Genomic DNA, 23,820 nt, shown 5'->3' on the forward strand with positions numbered 1-23,820 from the left:
CAAAACTATGATTTTATTGTAGTTTGTAGTTTGTTTTGAACTTTAGAATGTGGGAGAATATCTTCCTTGTGGATCTTGCTGTCTTCACATCAATTCCTCTACAGATCTAACTGATCTGGTTTCCTTTTTATTTGTTTTAGATTTCAAATATTCTGTTTTTGAAGTAACCCCCACAAGAACAGGCAAGATGATGGAAATCTGAAATAAAAACAAAAAATGCTGGAAATGTTTAACAAGTCAAAGCGTATTAGTGGAAGAGAAAAAAAAATCAGATCAAAGACTGTCAGAACTAGGGACGAGGGAACACAGTTAACTTTAAATAGCAAAGAAGGTGTGGGTGGGACAAAGGGAATATATCTGATAGGGTGGGGTCAGGATCACCATGGGGATAAATTGTGGAAGTCATCCAATTGATTTGATAAAAGCAGTTGGGGGGTGAGAATATAAAGAAAAGCATATAAAGCAGTGAAATGCAGAGCTACAGTTCATGGCAAGCAAGCTAGTTGTACTAATAAAGATGTGAAAATGCCTAACCAATATCATTAATGGACGAATTGCTGCAGAAATTGCCTTTTTTGGTACAGAGCAGGAGAGTTATCTAAAGTTGTACAATTTGATGTCAAGTCTGGAGGCTGTAAAAATTCTCTAAATAAGAAGTGATGCCTTTTCCCAAACTGTGTTAAATGTGAAATACCAAGTAATTTAATTTGATGAGGGTATAGTGTGTAGTAATACTGACTTTTTAAAAACAAATTTGTTGCTTAATTCATCAAATATGAATTGAAATGCATAAACTACCTTGGATTAGGTGTTTCTTAATTCCCTTTACTTTCCTTGGTTCCAAGCAATTTAATACCCCTACATGATAAAATATTACCCTGTCGCAATGAACCCAGCAGTGTAATTCCCAACTTTGTTCAATGTATGTATTCCTCTGTCTTTATTGCCTTTTGCTAATATGGACATTCTGGATTTCCCTTTGTAGGTTCTGACAGTTTCCCTCGTGGTGTCTGTGTGGAGAAGGCCACACACACTCCTGTACAACGACGGCTTTTGCTTGCGTTTTCCAGTGTTTCTTCTGTCAGAGAGTGCACCAGGCCTGTAACTCTTCGACTGCCAGCCCTGAGCTCAGCAGCGAAGAACATCCGTTGGAAATGGTGAAGATGACAAAATCAAAAACCTTCCAGGCTTATCTGCCAAACTGCCACCGGACATACAGCTGCATTCACTGTCGAGCTCATCTTGCGAATCATGATGAATTAATTTCTAAGGTAAGCAACAGCTGGGGGAAAGTAGAGGTTTAATGGGGGCTTTTTTCTATTGCTTATTGTAGGCCAGCATAAGTGTTGTGCTTATAAATCCATGATTGTTTGGATGTCCCTGCGAGTAAGTAGAAAGACTAAGCCTTCCATTTCAACTCAATCAATGCTGAGTGAGCTGGTTGTAGTCTAGCAAACTACCAGAGAATATTTCAATGTATTTGGTAAGAACTGAAATCATCTGAGCTCTTAGATTATAATGACTTTTGATGGAATGGACAAGAAGCAACTAATTTACTGGCAAGAGAGTAAGTTGCTACAGATTTAAAACAAATGAACCAGAGTGAATTAGGCAAAATGGTAAAACCTTGGGAGCATTGATAACAATGTGGGGAAAATAAAATGGCCTGGGATAGGATAGATGTAAAAGTGGTTGTTGGCATGAACTTGCTGGGCAGAAAGGCAGAAAGTATTTTCTCAGAATACCTGGTTTCAGTGGCTGGAAAACTTCGATAATCACTTTTGGTGATAATCACTTGCCGGACTGGAGGTGGATTTGGGTAATGCGGACCTCAACAACTGGACCTCTTTAAAAGGAAGCTGGGTTGGTTTTGGAGGGGTAAAAAAAATTCTGGAGCAATAATATTCATGACCGACCTTGAGTTTATTAATCATGAGTTTTTTTTTTCCAATTGTTTGATGCGAGTTGTCATTTCTTTGTGTGGTGGGGAGGGGGGTTCTTCCACCCACTCTACAACTTACCAGTGTATTACTCTTTGATGTACCAAAAAAGCCATGGCTACCTATGTTGGGATTGTAAATGTTGTACAATTAACAGCGAGTGCCTTTTTACGAGGGAACAGGTTCAAGGATCTGACTAGTAAAACAGAAAAAAGGCACATTCGTCCGTTAAGTTACAAATCAGTTTTATTGGCACGAGAGAGAACAAAAACAATACTTATCTCGGCATGCGCAGGGGCCCATCTTACAGCAGCACACCTCCCTCTCTCTTGGCCTCCGTCCGCGGTGCCGATCGCAACTCAGCTCGTTGGTGAACCCCTCTCGTCAATGACTACCTTATGGCTTACCGGCGTCTGCCTTTCTACAGGCAAAAAGAACCACCGGTAACGGGCCAATAGCATTGCTCCCACATTCAAATTACAACCAATGGCTGGGGACTGCATCAGAGCAAGTCCCCCCTCCCCCCAACTTTGGAAACAAAGAGCTATCAGCCGCAGGCTTGGCGCGCAAGGTAATACACACTGCGCTATCAGCTGCAGACAATGTATAAAACAATACACATAGTGCTACAGAGAAGTGTTGGCTGCAGTGCTATGGTTCTAAATATTGCACTACTGGCCACAGCGCTATGGGCTTTAAACATACCGATATGGGTTTGGGCAAATTTCTCGTATAGCACTCCACCCCTCGAACAGTCTGGTTACCATTACATCTGACACGCAGGCGTGGCCTCGTTACATCCGGCCCACAGACTTTAGTGAAGTCCATGCGGTCGTGATGCCAATCCGCACATACAACGCAATAATATAATTGTCAACAAGATTTTCCCGATGGCCAGTCCTCAGCCGCCAAACATCCCGAAAGGCCACCATCATCCCGGGGGGGTTGTAGTCGTGGTACTATTTTCCGACCCTTCGAATCTTCTTGGATGTGGTCAGCGAGGTTGGTGATGTTCTCTGAATCATCTGGAATATAAGTACAGCACTCGTTCCGAACACCGCAAACAGGCAAGCAACAGTATACCAACTTAATAATTCACCCATGTCCTTCCTGGCAAACACAGCGCCCGATACAATAGTGATGGACCCGATGTCAATCATAAGGTACTTGGGTCTGGGTGATCCACTGGTATCTGGTGCCAGACCCTTCCGTCCTGCTGATACTCCTCCATGAGCATGTGGGCCTGCAGCGAATCGGTCAGTTGGGGGAAAAAGCATACTCACTCCCTTTTAGTTAGCCTCTGGTGTTTAAGCATACCACACCCTGTTCCCTCGGCAACGCCACCCATCACTTATTACCCAGTCCGCGCGGCACGATCTTGCACTTTTCGGGTGGCTTTTGGGAATACTGTATCCAGACCTTTCCTGATTCTTCCTCCATCAATTCCACTTCTTCAGTCTTTGGAGGGTCCGACACTGCCAAGTGAGATAATGTCAAAATCTAACTCCTAACATGGGATTGTTATGAATAAACAATGATTGGGGATCTTTGAAGTCCTGTTATGGAACCACTCTGCCTTAGTTTTTAATATTAATGCTTTGAGGACTCAACTGGACATTGGAAGGGCAACATTGGCAAGTTACATAGCAGACAAATTGGTTCTAATTCTTGTGTTGTGAGCCTATACTATATTATGAATTTATTATCAATTTAGAGCAACTGAGACACTAGTATTGAGCTGAGTGAACTTCATCTGCTGGAGAAGATGCTGACAGAGACTTGGTTTCTCTCCTCTTAAAGGCTTAAATTTCTGCAGCTGGATATGACAGATTGCCATACCGATTGATAACTGAATTAATAAATAGTCGGCCTGTGCTCTTGTACCGCTTAATTTCTGTTTACACTGCCTGTCCCTGTTCCTAAATGTGCATGTTCCCAAAATTCTTAATATGTATTCTATATATGAATATATTTCTGCTACAATATGCTGCATCTGCCATTGTCCACCTCCACTGGACAAATGGAGAGTGGATGCAGCAATATTCGGATGAAAAAATGCAATATGCCTGCTTGATGAACCGATGAAGATGGTTAGCTGTCAAAGCTCCTACCTGTAATGTTGCACTATCAGAAAGGGTGTGGGTTTCCAATTAGTAATGGAAAGATTATGTAATTTTGCTTGATGATTTGTTCCTGGGTGACCCTAGTTCCCCCTTTTTTGCCAGGTTTTCAATAATAAATCTTGTTACAAACTATTAATGGTAGATATTTTAAAATCTAGGGAGTATAGTATATAATTCACAGCATTGAATGTTGTGTAATTGTAGTTCACTCTGTTCAGTTATAAAGCCATGCAGTAGACAAATGACATCAGAAGCTGACTGTATCCATGCCAGCCATGAAGTACCTATCCATGCTAATCTCACTTCCCAGCACTCAGCCCTTCCCAGCATCAGCTCTGCTGTCGCATTTCAAGTGCCCATCAAGTGCATCATTTCAAGTGCCCATGACTGATTGTGGACTTTGGAAGGAGTAGGAAGGGGACCCACAGCCCCATTTATATCAACGGGTCGATGGTTGAAAGGGTCAAGAACTTCAAATTCCTGGGCGTGCACATCTCTGATGATCTTTCCTGGTCCGAGAACACTCTAACACAATTATCAAAAAAGCTCATCAGCACCTCTACTTCCTGAGAAGATTACGGAGAGTCGGACTGTCAAGGAAGACTCTCTCTAACTTCTACTGTTGCACAGTCGAGAGTATACTGACCGGTTGCATCGTGGCTTGGTTCGGCAATTTGAGCGCCCTGGAGAGGAAAAGACTACAAAAAGTAGTAAACACTGCCCGGTCCATTATCGGCTCTGACCTTCCTTCCATTGAGGGGATTAATCGCAGTCGCTGCCTCAAAAAGGCTGGCAGTATCATCAAAAGACCCACACCATCCTGGCCACACACTCATCTCCCTGCTACCTTCGGGTAGAAGGTACAGGAGCCTGAAGACTGCAACGACCAGGTTCAGGAATATCTACTTCCCCACAGCCATCAGGCTATTAAACCTGGCTCGGACAAAACTCTGAATATTAATAACCACTTTCTGTTATTTGCACCTTACCAGTTTCTTTATTCATGTTTGTATATATTTATATCATGGTATATGGACACATTTATCTGTTTTGTAGTAAATGCCTACTATTTTCTGTGTGCTTAAGCAAAGCAAGAATTTCATTGTCCTATACAGGGACACATGACAATAAACTCACTTGAACTTGAACATCTAACTAGTTTTGAAACAATATGGGAGTACCTGCATTTACCACCATTAGCAGTGAGTTCTAAGTTTTAATTACTGCGGGTGAAAACATTCTCCTTTAAATCTTGCACCCCTTAAACCTTCCTCTCTGGTTATATTCTGTGCAGGGTAAAGCTTCTCGCTATCCATGCCCTTCAGCTTTGTATACCAATTAGGCTATCCTCCAACTTTCTCTCCTCCATAGAAAACAAACCCTGCCTATCCACTCATTCTGGGACCATCCAAACACTCCACCCCAGGCAACATCCTGGCGTATCTCCTTCTGCACTCTGTCCGTGACATCCTGGATCCTGGCACCGGGAAGGCAGCACACCATCCTCGCATCCCGTCTGTTGCCGCAGAAACCCCTGTCCGTACCTCTCACGATGGAGTCTCCCACTACAATGGCCTTGCCTGCCTTAGGCCTTTTTGGTTTTGGCTCAACAGCCCTATTCGCATCGCAAGCCAGTCCGCCGCTCACGTCTTCTGTCCCAACAGCTTCTAAGCGGATGAACCTGTTTACAAGAGGTACACCACCCGGGGACGTTGGCATTCCATGCTTCCCTCCCTTTCTCACTGTCTCCCACCTTCTCTCTTCCAGTACCTTAGGTGTAACAATCGTACTGTAGGACTTGTCGAGGAACGACTCCGTTTCTCGTACGAACCGGAGGTCGTCCACTTGCTTCTCCAGTTCCCCAACACGGCCCTTCAGGAGCTCTACCTGGATGCACTTTTCGCATTTGTAGCAGCCAGAGGCACCAGCGGTGTCCTTGACCTCCCACATACTGCAAGTATGTACTGTCCTACCATTGAAATATTATCTTTATTACTCCTCAAAATACAAGAAATCATATTTTTCAGGATTAAATTCTATCTACCATTGTGCTGTCCATCTTACCAACTCCTCAACGTTGTTCAACAGCCAAAGATTACCCATTTCGTTGTCCACAAAATCACTACCAATTAATGTGTTTTTACAGATATGCTTATTAGAATTAATGTTGCAATGTCTTACTGGCCTTGCCTGTCAGATTGCAGAAGCTGCACAAATTCATGTCTTCTATCCAGTATTTGACTACTGTGTCCATTTTTGAAACAAACTGCATCTCCCCTAACTTGCAATTACCCATGCATTTGTATGATTAGTAATGCTGCACCATGGCTGCAGATTTCAATGTAACATTAGTCATCTGACATTTGATCTCAAAACTTGCATCGCACCATGTTTTTCAGTTTGGCAAAAGGCTGTCAATTCAAATTGAATTGTATTTTTTATTAATCTGCGTCTTATGAATTTGGCTGGTTGGTCATTTAGATCTAACACTTCAACTGCTGTCAACAGATATTTTGGTGACCTTAAGATTCTGAGTTTAAATCATTTTAAAAGTATTTTCCTCATTGTGGAAACCATTTGGCTGAACTTTCTTTTGGGCCCTGGCTTCAGATTAAGAAGCATTAAGATATGCATGTTTGTTTGTATCCGCCGATCTAGAGATTGAAAATCTCAGTTGGTTAACATGTCAAAGAAAAATCTATTATTATTTTGGATGTAATTCACCTTCATTTTAAGGTCCTGTGTATTTCCAATATTGGTTGCAATTTCCAACCTGGAACTATTCAAGTTGTTAATTGCAGGACAGTAAATTTGTCCCAATCCATATTAAAGATACAACTGAAAAGAAGTGCAAAGCTAGGTGAAAAAACAAGCTATGAGAGAAACACAGTTGGCAGGGAGTTGCACAGCAGAAGATTTGAGCATCTGTGCTTCAGTAGTAAGAAATTTGTAAATGCTGCAAAACAATGTAATCTCACCATGCTGATACTTATAGTTTAAAATTGCTTGCTTTCTACATTTTATGTTGGCCTTTAGTGCAAGGAGGAAGTAGTGCTATTCTCTCCAGGGATGTTGCCAGTCCCGCTGAGTTACTCCAGCATTTTGTGTCTATCTTAGTGCTACTATATGCTGGAGTTTGACTCTACTAGAGTGTTGTTTGCACATTTGTCCTGTAGGCTCAGGATATATTTGCCTTGGTGGTGCAACACCTGCAACACTTTCACAAGATACATTTCTTGAATGAGTTCAGATCTTTGTCTAATAATAAAAAAATATTCTTGGGAGTTTATAAAACAAATAATCTCATTGAGACATACATGACCACAGTGAGAAATTTAGCAGGTTAGTTGCTAAGGAGTTGATTTCTCAAACTGAAGGACCTAGAACTTGGAGATCGAGAGAAGGGCTGTAAATCTTTCAGAAGCACGACAAATGAACATCCACTATGCATTTGAAGGCGCACAATTTATTTTGGGATTGTTTTTATAAAATGAAGGATGGAAAAGTAGGGTTAAAGTACAGGGCAGATGATATGTGATAATAATAGGCTTGATGGACTGTGTGGCTTACTGTTGTTTCCATTTCTTGCATTGTACTGATAAGTGGACCAGTAGTTTGAACACTGGAGAGAAATGTTTACAAAACCTCAAGAGCATGCAAGTAAATGATAGGACGTTCCTGTCTTGCTCCCAAGTCATCTGCATGCTCTTAAATATCTTCCATGGCAAATGATATTTCAAAAAGGAATTGCAGTGTTGAGCTTGCATGCCTAGGGGCATAAGAAAGATGCTCTTTTAATTTCATGCACTGTGAATTTTGGATTGGCTTCTGGTTCCTTTTGTTCAAAACGTGTTAATCGTTGCCTCTTTTTCTTTCTCAGTCATTCCAAGGCAGCCAGGGACGTGCATACCTGTTCAACTCTGTGTAAGTATATGGTTCTGTTTGCTGCTCAAAAATGAGGTACCTTTGTGCTGTTGGTGTTTCCATGAGAAAATCTATGCTATGAACCTGATTTGGTGATTGTCTTTGTTAAAGGGGTAGTTTTACTGGTGGGTGTTGATTTATAAGATGGGTATCAGCAAGTTAACAGGTATCAATGACACCAAACCCAAAATAGCAACTGCATGCATCCTCTGATTGGTTAACTGTGCATCAGTTTGAAAACATGCACTATTTCATATTCATTAGGATATTCTCCTTCACAGTTGCATGATGACTCCATCAGCACAATTGAAAATTTCATTTTATTGCCAGTCTGCTGCTTTGAATTATTTCGAAATAACTGGGTATGAGAATGTTGTATATGTATAAGACAAAGTTATCTGCTACCCTATTGAAGTTGCTAGATAAAAGCTGGCACAACATGGAAACAGGCTCTTTGGCCCACCGAGTTTGTGCCGACCAACGTTCACCCGTACTCTAGTTCTACCCTACACACTTGGGACAATGTACAGTAGCCAATTAATCTACAAATCTACACTTGTTTGGAATGTGGGGAGAAATCGGAGCTCCCGGAGAAAACCCATGGTCTTGGTTTTCTGTGTATTCTCTGCCTTCTGCTATCTTGTGAAATCTGTAATTTGGCTAGTGAGCATCAACAAGCTCTTTGCCTATACAAAGTATTGCAGTTGAACTCGACTCTATTCTGGGTTTTTGGCAAGTGTGGAGCCTATCCTTGGCATAAATTCCACACACCTGCCCTTCCCACCTTTTCCTTTAATCTAAAACATCTATCTCAGTATATTGTATGAACCATGTGTCATAATCTCCAATCTACTTCTGGAAATCCTTTCAGGGCACTTAGACATTCATTACCTGCAGGAAGCTAAACTTGGACACCACTTTAAATGTGGTCTGGCTTGAGGGCACTGTGAAGCCAGAGAGTGCCAGGATGATTGCATAAAAATACAAAGCCATTAATGCAAGGATATTGGGAGTACCTTGCTTTGCCCTCTGTTCACCTAACTCCTTTGCTTTCATGGTGGCTTTGGGCCTTGGACCTGAATGCCTTCTATACCCTAATGCCAGGTCCTTCGCCTCAAACCTTCAGCAGGCTATATCTGAATTATATATTTGGTGTTGCCTCTATCCAATGCATCATAAAACATTCTTCATTTTTAAATCTACTGTCCTGTTGTGCTTCACATCTTGCTGAAATATTGTAAATTTGCTTTTGCCATCTGATGCTTTCACACACCTTGGTGACATTTGCAACGTGTTCCCCTGAACTTCTTCAGTTTGTGTATAACAGCAGGAAAAAAAAAATGACCCATCAAATATTCCATATTGCGTAGCTGGTGTCCTTGACCATTAATATTTATCTATCTTTTTGTACGTTAATTTAGTTCATCAACTAAACCCTACCTGGGTCCCCTACAGTTCGCTTACCAAAGATGGGGGCTGAGGATGCCATCATCCACCTGCTCTCCATCGTTCCTATGCTCACCTGGATAAACTGGGAAGCATTGTGAGAGTCATATTTTTCAACTTATCCAGTGCTTTTAACACCATCTGGCCTGCACTGCTAGGGAGCAAACTGACAAAGATGTGGGTGGATTTTCCATTGGTGCCCTGGATCACCAATGACCTGACTAGACGCCCACAATATGTCAGGCTACTGAACTGTGTCTCGGACCTGGTAGTGAGCCACGCAGGGGCCCCACTTGCGACAGTCCTCTCTCCCTTCCTGTTCACCATCTACACCTCGGACCTCAGATATAACTCAGATTCCTGCCACCTGCAGATGTTTTCAGATGACTCCAATTGTGGGCTGCATCAGTGGGGGGAGGTGAGCTGAATGCAGAGGTGTAGTCAACGACTTTGTTGAGTGGTGTGGACTGAATCACCTGCAGCTGAACAATGACAAGACTAAAGAGTTAATGGTGGACTTTAGGAGGTGAGGAACACCCCTGTTCCCTATCTCCATCAATGGCGTGGATGTACAGTTTACCTGGGAGTACAAATACCTTGGAGTGTATCTGGACAGTAAACTGGACTGGTCCAGGAACGCTGAGGCCCTGTACAAGAAGGGACAGAGCCGGCTGTACTTTTTGAGAAGGCTCTGATCCTTCAACGTCTGCAGTAAGATGCTGCAGATGCTCTACCAATCGGTGGTAGCCAATGACATCTTCTTCACTGTCGTATGCTGGGGCAGCAGGCAAAGGCCGCAGACGCCAATAGGATTAACAAACTCGTCAGGAAGGCTGGCTCCAACCTTGGGGCGGAGTTGGATTCATGGGAGGTGGTATTGGGGAGGATGTTCCTCAAACTGCAGAGTATCTTGGACAATACAGCTCGGAACCATGACACACTGGTTAAACAGAGAAGTACCTTCAGCAATAGAATAGTGTTTCTCTGCTTTCCTACATTGTGAATGAGAAATCCTGTGCTATATTAGCTGCACAAATTTTTGTTAAATCGGAAGCTGTAATCTCCGAGTTATTTTCTAGAATTGTGCATTAGAGAAGTGCTTTACACTTTCCTTCTGTCGTGGGGTAGACTGTGACTGACTCCCCAATCCTTTCCACTCGTCACTTTAATTTCATGTTTCATGTATTTTGTGCTTTTATGACTGTTGGCAGATCAATTTAATTCCTGGGATAAATAGAGTTCTGTCGCATCGTACACAACTTAAAAAATCCAACCAAAATCTGTTTTCCTTGGCAGTCATCTGTACAGACATGTCCTAAAGGATTGTGGCAATGTTAACTGGACTTCCAGTGTTGATCAAATTGTTAACCCATTGGAATAAATATCTGCTGAGATAGAATAATCTTTTCTAAGAGCTGCATAGAGGTTCCTGAAAATCCTTTCAGGTTGATGTAAAGTGTACAGCACTTCTCTAATGCACAATTCTTGAAAACAACTCGGAGATTACAGCTTCCGATTTAACAAAAATTTGTACAGCAAATATAGCACAGGATTTCTCATTCACAATGTAGGAAAGCAGAGAAACACTATCCAAAACTGAACAAAGTTTGAATATGAGAACTCAATGTTTTTCTCTCCTTTGAGCGAACCGATTTTCTCTCCTCTGAGCGAAACGTCCAACATCCCTCAAACAAATAGCTCATATCTAGCCTCTGTTTCTTCAACGAATCTTTGTTTAAATATTGTAGTGGCTAGTAGCCTGCTCTTTTTTAAAGGGCATATTTCTAATAATGGTCAAAGCCTCATCCATTGTTTCCACATTTATTTTCTGTAATGACCCAGCAAAGCACTTGTAACAGCTTCTTCAGCAGTGAAGTCTGGTATATTCTAGCCAATTTAAAACCCCTGCCTTGCATTAGCATCCCACACTTTGCACTGGAGAGTAACCCTGCACTGTCCTTCAAATTGGATGTGGAGGCTGGTGAGGTGAAAGGTGAGGACCAGGGGATCTCTGTCCTTGTTCCATCTGGGAGGAGGTGGTGCAAGAGCAGAAATAGGTCGTAGAGGTGAGTTTGGGAACCATCTATGACAGAAGGGGAGGAAACCATGTGAAAAAAAGTTACTTTTATAACAACTTAACAGGTTCGCTTCTTAATAAACAGACAACACACAAACTGTTTGGTAGACCAGTTCAAAACTGTGCAAGAATGGAAAGTCTCATCTTGGGAGCAGATGTGACAAAAGGTGGAGGAATTGTCACTTAAGCACTGGCCTTAATTACTTTATGACACTTAAAACAATTTGCCTAACTTCTTCCCCTTTACATTCTGCTCAGCCACTGTTACTGTGGCTTTTATTGCCCTCGTGAGTGTCTTTATCCCTGAACTTCGATGTTACATTTCACAAACCTGTACTTGTTAAGGCAGAATTTTAAGAATTTTTGTTTTCTTAAATGTGCTCAGATGATTAATGAACTAGCTAGGCCATTGTTTTCCTAGTTTGCCCTATGCCATTTTAACTCGTGTCTAATCTTTTGTAAGGATAATTTTTAATATTAGTTGATCAGCAGTTGTGGAAAAAATGATCATCTGCGTAAGGTAAGGTAGTCTGACAAAAACGTTATACCCTCTCATTAAGGGATAAGGTGCATTGAAAGCTATAGTCCTAAGTAATTGTGTGGTTTCCAGCACTAGCTCAATTATTCAGTAATTTGAAGTAAACACAAGGCACCTTGGAAATGCATTTTATACTTTTTTTTTTGCATAGCCATATCACCTCAGGCTGGCACACCATTCTTAACATGTGAGGCCAGAAGATGAGATCTATACTTATGGCAAATGAATGTGTGAACTGAGCTCAACATTTTCGGAATTAAATTGGCAAAATACATAGGTTATTAGAAAATTGAAGCACATGAAATAAGCAGTGTAGAAGTGGTGGTGCATTTTTTGAATTATTTACATTTCTATTTATTTATTTATTATATTGTTGGTATACTTGAGGTAATTAATTGGCTAGATAGAACACCCCTTGTGCTTGTTTTAGTTGTGTTTTAAAGCTGATCCATCATTGTTATTCAAGAAAAACATTGAGTTCTCGTATCCAAACTTTGTTCAGTTTTGGATAGTGTTTCTCTGCTTTCCTACATTGTGAGTGAGAAATCCTGTGCTATACTGGTACTACTCATATGTATGCTTTGGTGATTGATTTTTGTTTTGTCTATTCTTCTGCCTTTTATTGTTACAATGTTCCATTGTACTTAACTATGATGTCAACAGCAACTTGTATTTATGTACTATCCTTAATATAGTTAGCACTTGCTGGTGCTTCACAACATCAAAATCCAACACTATTCTACATATAGAATAAGGGAGATAATTGGAGTAGGGATGGTTGAAAGCTTAGTTTTTTTTTAAAAAACTGGTTTTGTGGAGATCCTTAAAGAAAAGAAATAAAGATTTATGGTGAAAATTCTAGAGTCTAAAGCAGCACATCCTCAAGTCAAAGATACCCAAAAGGTTAGAAATGGATGGGGCAGATAGTTTCATCAAAGGCAACTGAGGCAGCTGAAACTGTTTTGAGTGGAAGAATAAGCATTTTAAAATTGTGGCTATATTTATCTATGACTCACAATGTAGAACTGATGAGTATCTGGATGAATGAGACTAGGTGCAAGTTGATATGAATGTTGTGTGTAAATGACATGGAGGTTTGTACAGATTGGTGGAGTCTGGGGCAGTTTTGGGATAAATAAGTGTACAAATAACAAAATGCATGGACGAGGGTTATAACTTTTAGTTCTTCTGCCAAACATCTTCATTCTACATCTTGTTTTTGACCCCTTCATTGGGAACCATTTCTATCTATTCATCTTTATACCATCATGATGTTAAATATCTATATCATTACCTCAATTTATTTCTGGCTTAAGGGTACAAATCCAGTCTTTCTATATCCACATAAGTAAAGCTAATCCCTGTAATCATTCTGGTAAATCACTAATATTGTCATATCTTTTCTGAAGTGAGTTGGTCAGAACTATCACTACACATCAGTTATGGCAGAACTCCATTTTCTGAAGTTTCACAATGATTTCCTTGCTAAAGTACTCCTTGGTCCAAGATACCATGTGCTTTAAAAAACAACAACATTTTATCAACGTGGCCTGCCATGTGAATGAGCTGTGCACATATATTCCCAGAACTCTTGATTTCTGTAACCTTTTTAGAGTTGTCCTCTAGTTTATATTGCCTCTTCTCAATCGTCCTATCAAAATATAGCACGACATAGTTCTCAACATTAAATTTCATCTACAATTTTGATTAGGGGTTAAGTTAATAAGTGATCCAAATTGGATAAAGTTTAAATGTGATTATGGTCTCTAAAAATTGAATTATCATTGAACCACACTAGAGATGGTGTGCAAACTGAGAGGCGGGATTGTTATCACATATTTTCTCCCTGATATCCATTAGCTAGTTCTTCCAGCCCCATGCGATCACTATGAATACTCTTTTGCTACTACCATGCAGTGTCTCGTGTGCATTTGTAAAAATAAAATGCAAGTTGCTGGATCCCCATAATTTTCAGACTGCACATGAGTATTGACTTCTTTAGCTGCCCTTTGCAATAAATTGGGATGGGCAGGTTAATTGGCTTGGTATAAGTGTATACCAATGCAGTTTAATAGAATTACTAGAAACTTAGCTAAAGAGCCAAGCAAAGCAGAGTGTTTCATTCCAAAGGGCAAGAGTACAGGTTGCTTGGTGAACTTGGCTGTGCAGCGAATCAAGGTTGTGGCACATTGTGGATATTTGTGTAGTCTTGCTGAAGAGGTGGTGGTGAATCTGTGGAATTCATTGCCAGAGACAGCTGTGAAGGCCAAGTTATTGCAGAGATTTAAAGCAGAGATTGACAGATTCTTCATTAGTAAGGATATCAAAGGTTATAGGGTGAAGGTAGGACAATGGGGTTGACAGGGAAAGATAGATCAACCATGATTGAATGGTGAAGTAGACTTTATGGGCCAAATTGTCTAATTCTGCTCATATGACATGAATTTGTTCATAAACCTGAAGGAAGAAAGTCTGGAGACTGACTTGGGAGAGTTTACATTTCATTCCAAAGCTTGCCACCAACTGCCTGAAGAACAGTGCATTCAGAGGTTAAACTTTTCCAGTCCGTGAGTTTATTAGTTTTAGTTTATCAATACTGTGTTGAAACGGGCATTTTGGCCTACTGAGTCTGCACTGACCAACAATTCCCGCACATTAACACACGCTAGGGACAATTTACACTTATACCAAGCCAATTAACCTGCAAACCTGTACATCTTTGAAATGTGGAAGGAAACTGACGATCTCAGAGAGAACCCATGCAGGTCACAGGGGGAACGTGCAAACTCCGTGCAGACAGCACCCATAGTCTGGATCGAACCCGGGTCTCTGGCGCTGCAAGCGCTGTAAGGCAACAACTCTACTGCTACGCAACTATGCCCGCCCCGTGAGGAAAGGCATCAGAATGGTACATCTGTCTGGACCTCCTGTGTATTGAAATAGATAAATATTTTGCCTCTGGCATCATTCCAGGCTGGTACATGATGTGAATCTCCATGTCCAGTCATTGCAGTGTGGAATGTTGTGGAATGCTTCCCAAGGTGAAGGGAATTCATTGTTGTATTTAGAGAAACCAATAGGCATGTAGATATATGCGCTGAAAGTAGCCATTGTAATCAAGGATTACCCGTACCTCAGTTATTCTGTTTTCTCCCCACTCCCATTGGGCTGAAGATGCAAATATTTTAAAAACATTTATCATAAAATTCAAGAACAGTTTCTTCCCCACAGTACATCAGACTCTTGAATGAAGCTCTCATATGGCAAAAATATATTCCCAGGCTTCCAATCTAATGTGTACTTTGCACCTTTTTTTATTTGTTCTTTTCCTGTAGCTGTAAAACTATGCTCCATTATTTCCTTTCTCTTCATCTATCTGTGTTCGTGTATTTGATAAGCCTGCATCATGCAAAATCTTACAACACATGATAATACACCAATTGTTTACGTATATGTAGGCATAAGATTTTGCCCAGATGTAGATTTGTTGGAGATTTAAGGGGTAAAAAAACAACCATCATGGATGGTGGTTTTGACTCCACATTTGATTTGATCTCTTCATGAACTTCCAGAACTGTTATTCCCTGAAAATAGAGATTTGAGAATAGAGAAGTGGTCAAACACTTAAAATCTTTATGATTAATGTCATGTATCTGTTAAGCCTGCATGGCATGTTCATTTTGTGGCCCTCTGCAAGGTAGGTATTACAGCATTCCCATTTTTCCAAATATCTTCCTTTCGGGCATGTTTGATGACTTAGTACTTTGGAACGTACCCTATTAATATCCAAATGTAGACAAAAATGCTGGAGAAACGCAGCATCTATGGAGAGAAAGAATAGGCGACGTTTCGGGTCAACCCTTCTTTAGACTGATGTCGGGTGGTGGGAGTTCACTTCCCACAAGCTTTGCAGTGGGTCTGGAAGGATGCATCTTAATAGTCTCCTTTGGGAATGGGAAATGAGCAACATGTGCTGATCTTCATAATTATGCAGTCCAATTGTAACCATCCTCCTATTACTAGCAATGTTACAAAATTTTGAGATTTTAAAAATCAAGTCTGCAATTTATCCCATCAGATAAAGCATAACAATAAGTTTAATTTGACACCAAATTCACTTTCATATCTCAAGTATTAAAAAAGTTATGGCCATTTTCATACTCGGAAATTAGCATCTTGTTCCCTATTGATTTTCAATGGACATTACAAAAAAGCTGTGATCTTGGATAGTCAAAAGCCCATTTCTTAAGGAAAAATTAACATTTTTAAATAGCCTAAGTGTCCAAAGATTATTCACAAATAATTCACAATATAACATGATTTTTATATCTAATTTACATTAATTTATAGGCCAAATGGAAGGAATTTAGTGTTCAATTGCTGTAAATAAATGCCCATTTAAATCGGCTTTCCAGTGGGTTCCTGTGAACGCGCTGGTTTAGAACGTTGACATCGCGCTGGATTAGTGCCCTCAAATGCCGAGAAAAATACTGCGGGATATAAAAAGCCCAAAATGAACTACTCGCTATAGATAACTTGATATATAGGGTTATATAGTCAAGTCAAGTCAAGTCAAGTTTATTTGTCACATACACATACGAGATGTGCAGTGAAATGAAAGTGGCAATGCTCGCGGAACAACAAAACAACCAAACAAATTATAAACACAATCATAACACACATATTATTTTACATAATAAATAATAGAAGGAAAAACGTTCTGTACAGTTAGTCCCTGGTGAGAAAGGCGTTTACAGTCCGAATTGCCTCTGGGAAGAAGCTCCTTCTCAACCTCTCCGTTCTCACTGCATGGCAACGGAGGCGTTTGCCTGGCCGTAGCGGCTGGAACAGTCCGTTGCAGGGGTGGAAGAGGTCTCTCATGATTTTGTTTGCTCTGGAGTTGCACCTCCTGTTGTATAGTTCCTGCAGGGGGGTGAGTGAAGTTCCCATAGTGCGTTCGGCCGAACGCACTGCTCTCTGCAGAGCCTTCTTGTCCTTGGCAGAGCAATTCCCGAACCAGATGGTAATGTTCCCGGACAAGATGCTTTCCACCGCCGCTGGAGGATCCTCAGAGACACTCTGAATTTCCTCAATTGCCTGAGGTGGTAAAGGCGCTGCCTTGCCTTACTCACCAGTGCTGAGGCGTGTGATGACCATGTCATATCCTCAGAGATGTGGACTCCCAGATATTTAAAACAGTTCACCCTATCCACAGGATCCCCATTTATACTCAATGGAGTGTACGTCCTCGGATGATGTGCCCTCCTAAAGTCCATGATCAACTCCTTCGTTTTTTTGATGTTCAAGAGGAGGCTGTTCTCCTGGCACCAGAGTGCTAGATCAGCCACCTCCTCCCGGTAGGCCCTCTCATCATTGTCTGAGATCAGGCCCACCACCACAGTGTCATCAGCAAACTTAATTATTGAATTGGAGCTGAACCTAGCCACACAGTCATGTGTGTACAGGGAGTACAATAGGGGGCTGAGGACGCAACCCTGGGGCGATCCTGTGCTCGGGGTGAGGGACTTCGATGTATTCCCTCCCATCTTGACTACCTGGGGCCTGGCGGTGAGAAAGTCCAGGACCCAGGCACACAGGGAGGTGTTGAGCCCCAATTCCAGTAGATTCCCGGCCAGTCTGGTGGGGACTATCGTGTTGAAGGCTGAACTGTAGTCTATGAACAGCATCCTCACGTAGCCCCCCTTCTGGCTGTCCAGATGGGAGAGAGCGGTGTGCAAGACCTGGGAGACCGCATCGTCCGTGGACCTGTTCGGACGGTATGCAAACTGCAACGGGTCCATGTTCCGAGGGAGGAAGGCGCAGATGTGATATATGCCCCATTTAATGTAAAAATAAGGTACATACCTTTAATTGTTTGCTTTATAAAACCCTGGGGCTGCGAGAGGTTGCGGAATGAGACAGTAATTTTAAAATTATTATAACTATATTATCGAGGCCTATAAAACTAATAATACCTTTTGCGACCGGGTCTTGCAGCGATTTTTCGTTAATGATTTACTAGGCTGAACAACTGCGATTAGTACAGCCTAGTAAAAATCGCGTTTTAAACCCGCCCCTTCCAAACAGCGCCAAAATCGCGGACCTGGCTGTGGGCAGATTCCCAATGACGATTCAGGTAGGTTTTGTAACATACCTACTATTACTGATCACCATGTTATTGCCTTTGGCTCAAATAATGAAAAGTCATTATAACATAATTCAGGATGCTAAACTTATGTATAATCAAAGGAAACTTCGTACAATAATTGACTTGCATATTGGTGCATTTCTTTGATGTTAATCCTCCAGGGCATTTGTATACCCTGACTTCCCTGCGGCAATGCCACACATTGGAGAGGAGTTGCGTATACCCACAAAAAGATGACTACATCACTGTCGGCAATTGTCTCTTGCTATTTCCTTACACTTGTTTCTGTCCTTGGTTTTGTGTGAAGGATGGGATGGATGGGATGGATGGTTGCTTCCTGTGTTCCTTGGCATTTAAGACCTTCATTGCAAGTTTCCACTGCCTCCATTACTTTGAGGGCTATGCTGGTGAATTTGGAGTTCCTGCTCCCTGAACAACACAATGACTTGGAATTGGTGTCCACCTGAGTGCAAGAATAACATCATTCAGCATTGGTTTAGCATTTGTGAGGGAACCTGGGGAAAAACACCTACCACATATTGGAAGGAAATATTGCAAAATTTACATTTCTAGAACATTAGTGCTTGCACAAATTATGTACCATTGGTGCAACTCTTCTCTTCCCCCCCCCTCCCCCCCCATGCCATGTCATTTAAAAAAAAAGAGCTTATGTATTTGCAGTTTGAAACCTGGGTGGGGGGGAGGGATAAGTTTGATTACTTTCACTGTGGCCATTTGCCCTGCCCTTTCACCCATTGCTCCATGCCCTGTTTCAGTATTTTGTTTTGTCTACACAGATTCTTGTGAAACTGTTTGGATAAGGCTCTAACATTCCTAAAAGTTTTTGTGGTTTGTTGGATTTTCATTGAGTTTCATCTTAAACACACTACATGCCGTTCCATAATTAAATGTGCTTTCATTCCAAAATGTATCCCCATTTTTTGTTTAATATGTATTCCCCCTTTTCTTACCCCCACAGGTTTCTTTCTTTCTCTCCCATTCCTGATAGTTGCTGCAGTGGATAGAACTGAATCAATAATGAGGATATTCTGGGGGTGGGGAGGAAGGTGGTGGTGTACTAAAGGATGTTATAGGGCTGAGCTGTGTCGCCCCTTAAACATGATTAATCTTTGACTTGTCTCTCTGTTGCCAGAACTATATGTTGGTCAATAAAAACTTTCTCCAGGTATTGGAAAGATATAAACAATTTTGGTTCCACTGCTACCAACTCCATACTGCATGCAGGCAACTATCTGAAACTGGATCATAATGACCATATTGTTGTCAAACAGATCATCATTTAACGAGAGATAGACACAGGAGTAACTCAGAGGGACAGGCAACATCTCTGGAGAGAAGGAGTGGGTGACATTTCGGGTCGAGACCCTTCAGACTGGTTCAATCTTTGGTTTAAACTAGCATCTGCAGTTCCTTCTTGCATACATAATTTAACCAGAAATGTGTATAAGCCTTTTGGCCTTAAGTGCCTACTTGCCACAGTGAAAATCCTTTTAAGGGTGATTTAAAAAAAAAATAAAAAAACTTTTTTGGAACAGCTTCAGAATTGCTATTATTTTTCTGCTGAAAAAAGAAAAATGCAAGCAAAAGAGCTAATTTCCTATGAAATGGATGTTATGGGAAAACTGCATCCAGAAACCATGCTTTAACCGTATTAAGTATTATGGTTAAAAATTGGCCTTGTATTCACTGAAATTTAGATGGATGAGAGGGATTCTTACAGAAACATATAAAATTGTAAAAGGACTGAACAAGCTAGATGCAGGAAAAAAATTCCCAATGTTGGGGGAGTCCAGAACCAGGTGCCACAGTCTAAGAATAAAGGGGAAGGCCATTTCAAACTGAGATGAGAAATAACTTTTTCACCCAGAGTTGTGAATTTGTGGAATTCTCTGCCACAGAAGGCAGTAGAGGCTAATTCACTGGATTAATTTAAGAGAGTTAGATAGAGTTCTGGGGGCTAGAGGAATCAAGGGATATGGGGAGAAGGCAGGCACGGGTTACTGATTGTGGATGATCAGCCATGATCACAATGAATGGCGGTACAGGCTCGAAGGGCCAAATGGCCTGCTCCTGCACCTATTTTCTATGTTTTATTCCTGTGAAATTAGATTAGAGCATAAACCGTGCTATGGGTCATTTGGACTGGTTGGCCATGTTCAGGTGTACCATTTACTGTCAGTTATTAAATATAAACAGTGCATTCTTCTCTTTTCACCTTTTTAAATAAAGAAGACACTTGTAGATCAACTATAGGCTATTTGTAGGAGGTGCTTTGACTACTGAGGACAAGAGGCAGAGCGGAGCTTTAAAAAGGTGAGGGCCTAGATAAATTAAGTATTTAAGAAGCAACTGCAGATGCTGGAAAATCGAAGGTAGACAAAAGTGCTGGAGAAACTCAGTGGGTGCAGCAGCATCTATGGAGCGAAGGAAATAGGCAACGTTTCGGGCCGAAACCCTTCTTCAGACTGATGTAGGGTGGGAGTAGAAAGGAAAAAGAAAGAGAAGGACCCCGAGGGCTGAGGGAGAGCTGAGAAGGGGAGGAGACAGCAAGGGCTACCGGAAATTGGAGAATTCAATGTTTATGCCGCTAGGGTGCAGACTGCCCAAGTGGAATATGAGGTGCTGCTCCACCAATTTCCGGTTGTGCTCACTCTGGCCATGGAGGAGGCCCAGGCCAGAGAGGTCGGATTCGGAATGGGAGGGGGAGTTGAAGTGCTGAGCCACCGGGAGATCAGGTTTTTTTTTTGGGGGGGGGGGGGGGGGTTTGGATAAAATTTATTTAATTTCATAACTTTAAATGTTCTGTTTAGTACAATGACGATGTACAAAACTGCTGTTGAATAATTGTTGAGAATTAAAAAAAACAACCACCACCAAAGTAAATGCTCCTAGCTACACTTTAAAACATTAGATGACAGTTACAATTTTGGCTGTAATCTTCATAAACAGTACAGCTAAATTCATTGTACTTGCAGTGGCTGACATTCTACACTTCTTAATTATAATTAAATGTCAAGTGAAGCAGAACAATCTTAGCTGATAAATGATGGACAATGCGGAAAATTGGAAAAATTAGAGACAACAAATATGAAAGTAAGATTCAGTTAGCTTAACATCAGAATTAGGTAAAATGCTAGAACATTTGGAAAATATCAACAGAATTAGACAAAGTTTACATGAATTTCTGCAGAGAAAATTATATTTGACAAACATGAGTTACATCCTCAAAAAACTGCAGTAGAAAATAGAAAGCAGTGGATGCACTGTGCATGGAATTTCAGTAAGCCTTTCATAAAGTTGAAGGTTTGTGTAAAATGAAAGAGCATCATAATGAGAGTAATGGCATAGGTTGAAAATTGGTTAACAGACAGCACAGTAGGAAAACCCATGTGGTCCCAGGAAAAATGTACAAACTCCATATAGACAGTGCCTATAGTCATTATTGAACCCGGGTCTCTTCCGCTGCAAGGCAGCAACTCTTATCACTGCGCCACTGTACCACCCAACTATTTAAATTGTGTTGGATTTGAAAGTGTTATTGTACAAAGAGATGGGAGTGTTCTTGCCGAACACCTCTGCATTAACAGACCAAGCGTAGGCTTGGCGATCGTTTCGCCGAACACCGCCGCGCGGTCTGCATTAACCAACCTGATCTCCCGGTGGTTCAGCACTTCAACTCCCCATTCCGAATCTGTCCTCTCTGTCCTGGGCCTCCTCCATGGCCAGAGTGAGCACCACTGGAAATTGGAGGAGCAGCACCTCATGCAGACCTTGGGCAGTCTGCACCCTAGCGGGATAAACACTGAATTCTCCAATTTCCAGTAGCCCTTGCTGTCTCCTCCCCTTCTCAGCTCTCCCTCAGGCCTCGAGCTCCTCCTCTTCCATTTTCCTTACTCCCCCCCCCCCAACCCTACATCAGTCTGAAGAAGGGTTTTGGCCCAAAACGTTGCCTATTTCCTTTGCTCCATAGATGCTACTGCACCCACTGAGTTTCTCCAGCACTTTTGTCTAAATTAAGTATTTGTTGTGCTAACAGATGGGATGAAAGGATGGATTTAATGAAATTGGTGGAAAGATTAGAGAGGTGATGTAAACTTTTTTTTCATCCAGATCATAGGAAACTCAAAAAAGGGTAGAAGAGGCAGAAATCTTTATCACATTTAAACAGTGGTGGGATTATAATAGAAGAGATATGACTAGAAATTTAAAATCCTGCACAACCCGATTCCTTTTTTCTTAAATTTTCTGTTGTATGAATATTTTACCTCCATATTTCTCTCCATAGTGCTTGATCAGTGCATTTCCTGGACTTTCTGTTTTCTTTTGAGATTTTCAATCTCCATGAACAACTATAATCTAGAAAAGGGATTATACCTGTTTTGGTGTGCTAAAATATTATTTGTTTTGGTGCTCATGCCATATTTGTTCTCCTGTAAATAAAATCTTAAAATTGGCCAAAGTCCAATGTAATACAGCATTGGTGATTAACATGCAGATTTGAGAATTGAAAGGACTTGCACAATTCCTGTGGGTCTTGAGTCAATCCAGCACAGTTCCCAAAACTTTGCAGCACAGCAGCCAGAAGGTTGAGAGCCCTTAAAGGCATACTGCTGAATCATCCACACATCAGAAACGCTCATTAGCGTTCTCACAGGTCGCAGGGGAGAAAGAGAGAGACCTTCCGCATCAAGAAATGTAAAACCAATAATATCCATGCCAAAAGGGTTCCCCGAGTACCAAAAAAAATGTTAGAACCTCTGCTAGGCCCATCATAGAAAAAAGAGGTGGATATGTGGTCTCACCTAGGAGGGCAAATTATTTTGCTCTGGTGCAAAGCAGAAATAATTTTCATGTTCTCACATGTGTGTTCAGATCATTTTGACAACACTATTTTATGCCTGCATATAGGGGAAGTTGTGGATGCTCCGCATTCTCCTGGTCTTCTTTCCTGTTACTGCTCAAGGCTCTGCCTTTTTATTCTCCTTGTTGCTGTTCTTTTGACATTGGTTATTACCTTTGGCTTACAAGATGATCACTTGCTGCATAATGGAGTTTCCACGTTGGTTTGATTTTGGAGACAAACACAGCAATTTCCACTACCATCTGTGATTGTTTTCAGCGTTATCCTGTTGTGGTTTGAGTATACTATTGTTGGCCTCCACAGAGTGTCGTCTTTGTCCCGCACTGCTGGCCACTGAAAATGTCTAGTGGATATAATGTCAGTGCAGCAGTTATTGGACTTGCAATCCAGTTGCCTGAGCTAACAATTAAAAGACCAGTGTTCCAATTCTATCATGGCAGGCATGGAGTAGGCATGTGGGGTTTAAGAGTTTTATGGGCTCTGCAGGATGAGGTGTACATCACACTTAATGCTATGATTTTTTCTTCTGCAGGGTGAATGTGGGCTGTGGCCCTGCTGAAGAAAGAGTGCTGCTGACGGGATTGCATGCTGTGGCAGACATCTACTGCGAGAACTGCAAAACAACTCTGGGATGGAAATATGTACGTGTCTCCATATTGCTCCTATTACATTTTGCGGTCTTGCTTATTCTGTAAGTGAAAGGGAATATGTAAGGGGAAACCCTCTCCCTCAATAGGCGATA

General features: G+C 41.4%; 1 protein-coding gene and 1 long non-coding RNA gene across 3 annotated transcripts in view; one reads left to right on the plus strand and one right to left on the minus strand.

Annotated features, from left to right (window-relative positions):
- ypel1 (yippee-like 1) overlaps window positions 1-23,820 on the plus strand; it is a 44,340-nt gene that overhangs the window by 17,293 nt on the left and 3,227 nt on the right. For both annotated transcript variants that reach the window (XM_055655152.1, XM_055655153.1), the window contains exons 2-4: window positions 986-1,271; window positions 7,944-7,987; window positions 23,611-23,719. In XM_055655152.1, coding sequence (XP_055511127.1) covers window positions 1,155-1,271; window positions 7,944-7,987; window positions 23,611-23,719 — 270 coding nt within the window. In that variant the 5' untranslated portion in view covers window positions 986-1,154. The remainder of the gene's footprint in view (window positions 1-985; window positions 1,272-7,943; window positions 7,988-23,610; window positions 23,720-23,820) is intronic.
- Window positions 12,851-18,791, minus strand: LOC129709056 (uncharacterized). The gene is made up of 2 exons (XR_008725454.1): window positions 18,203-18,791; window positions 12,851-16,058 (listed from the first exon to the last, which is right to left on the minus strand). It is a non-coding gene; the product is annotated as an uncharacterized LOC129709056 (long non-coding RNA).

Source organism: Leucoraja erinacea, chromosome 25, assembly GCF_028641065.1.
Source record: "Leucoraja erinacea ecotype New England chromosome 25, Leri_hhj_1, whole genome shotgun sequence".
Lineage (NCBI taxonomy): Eukaryota > Metazoa > Chordata > Chondrichthyes > Rajiformes > Rajidae > Leucoraja > Leucoraja erinaceus.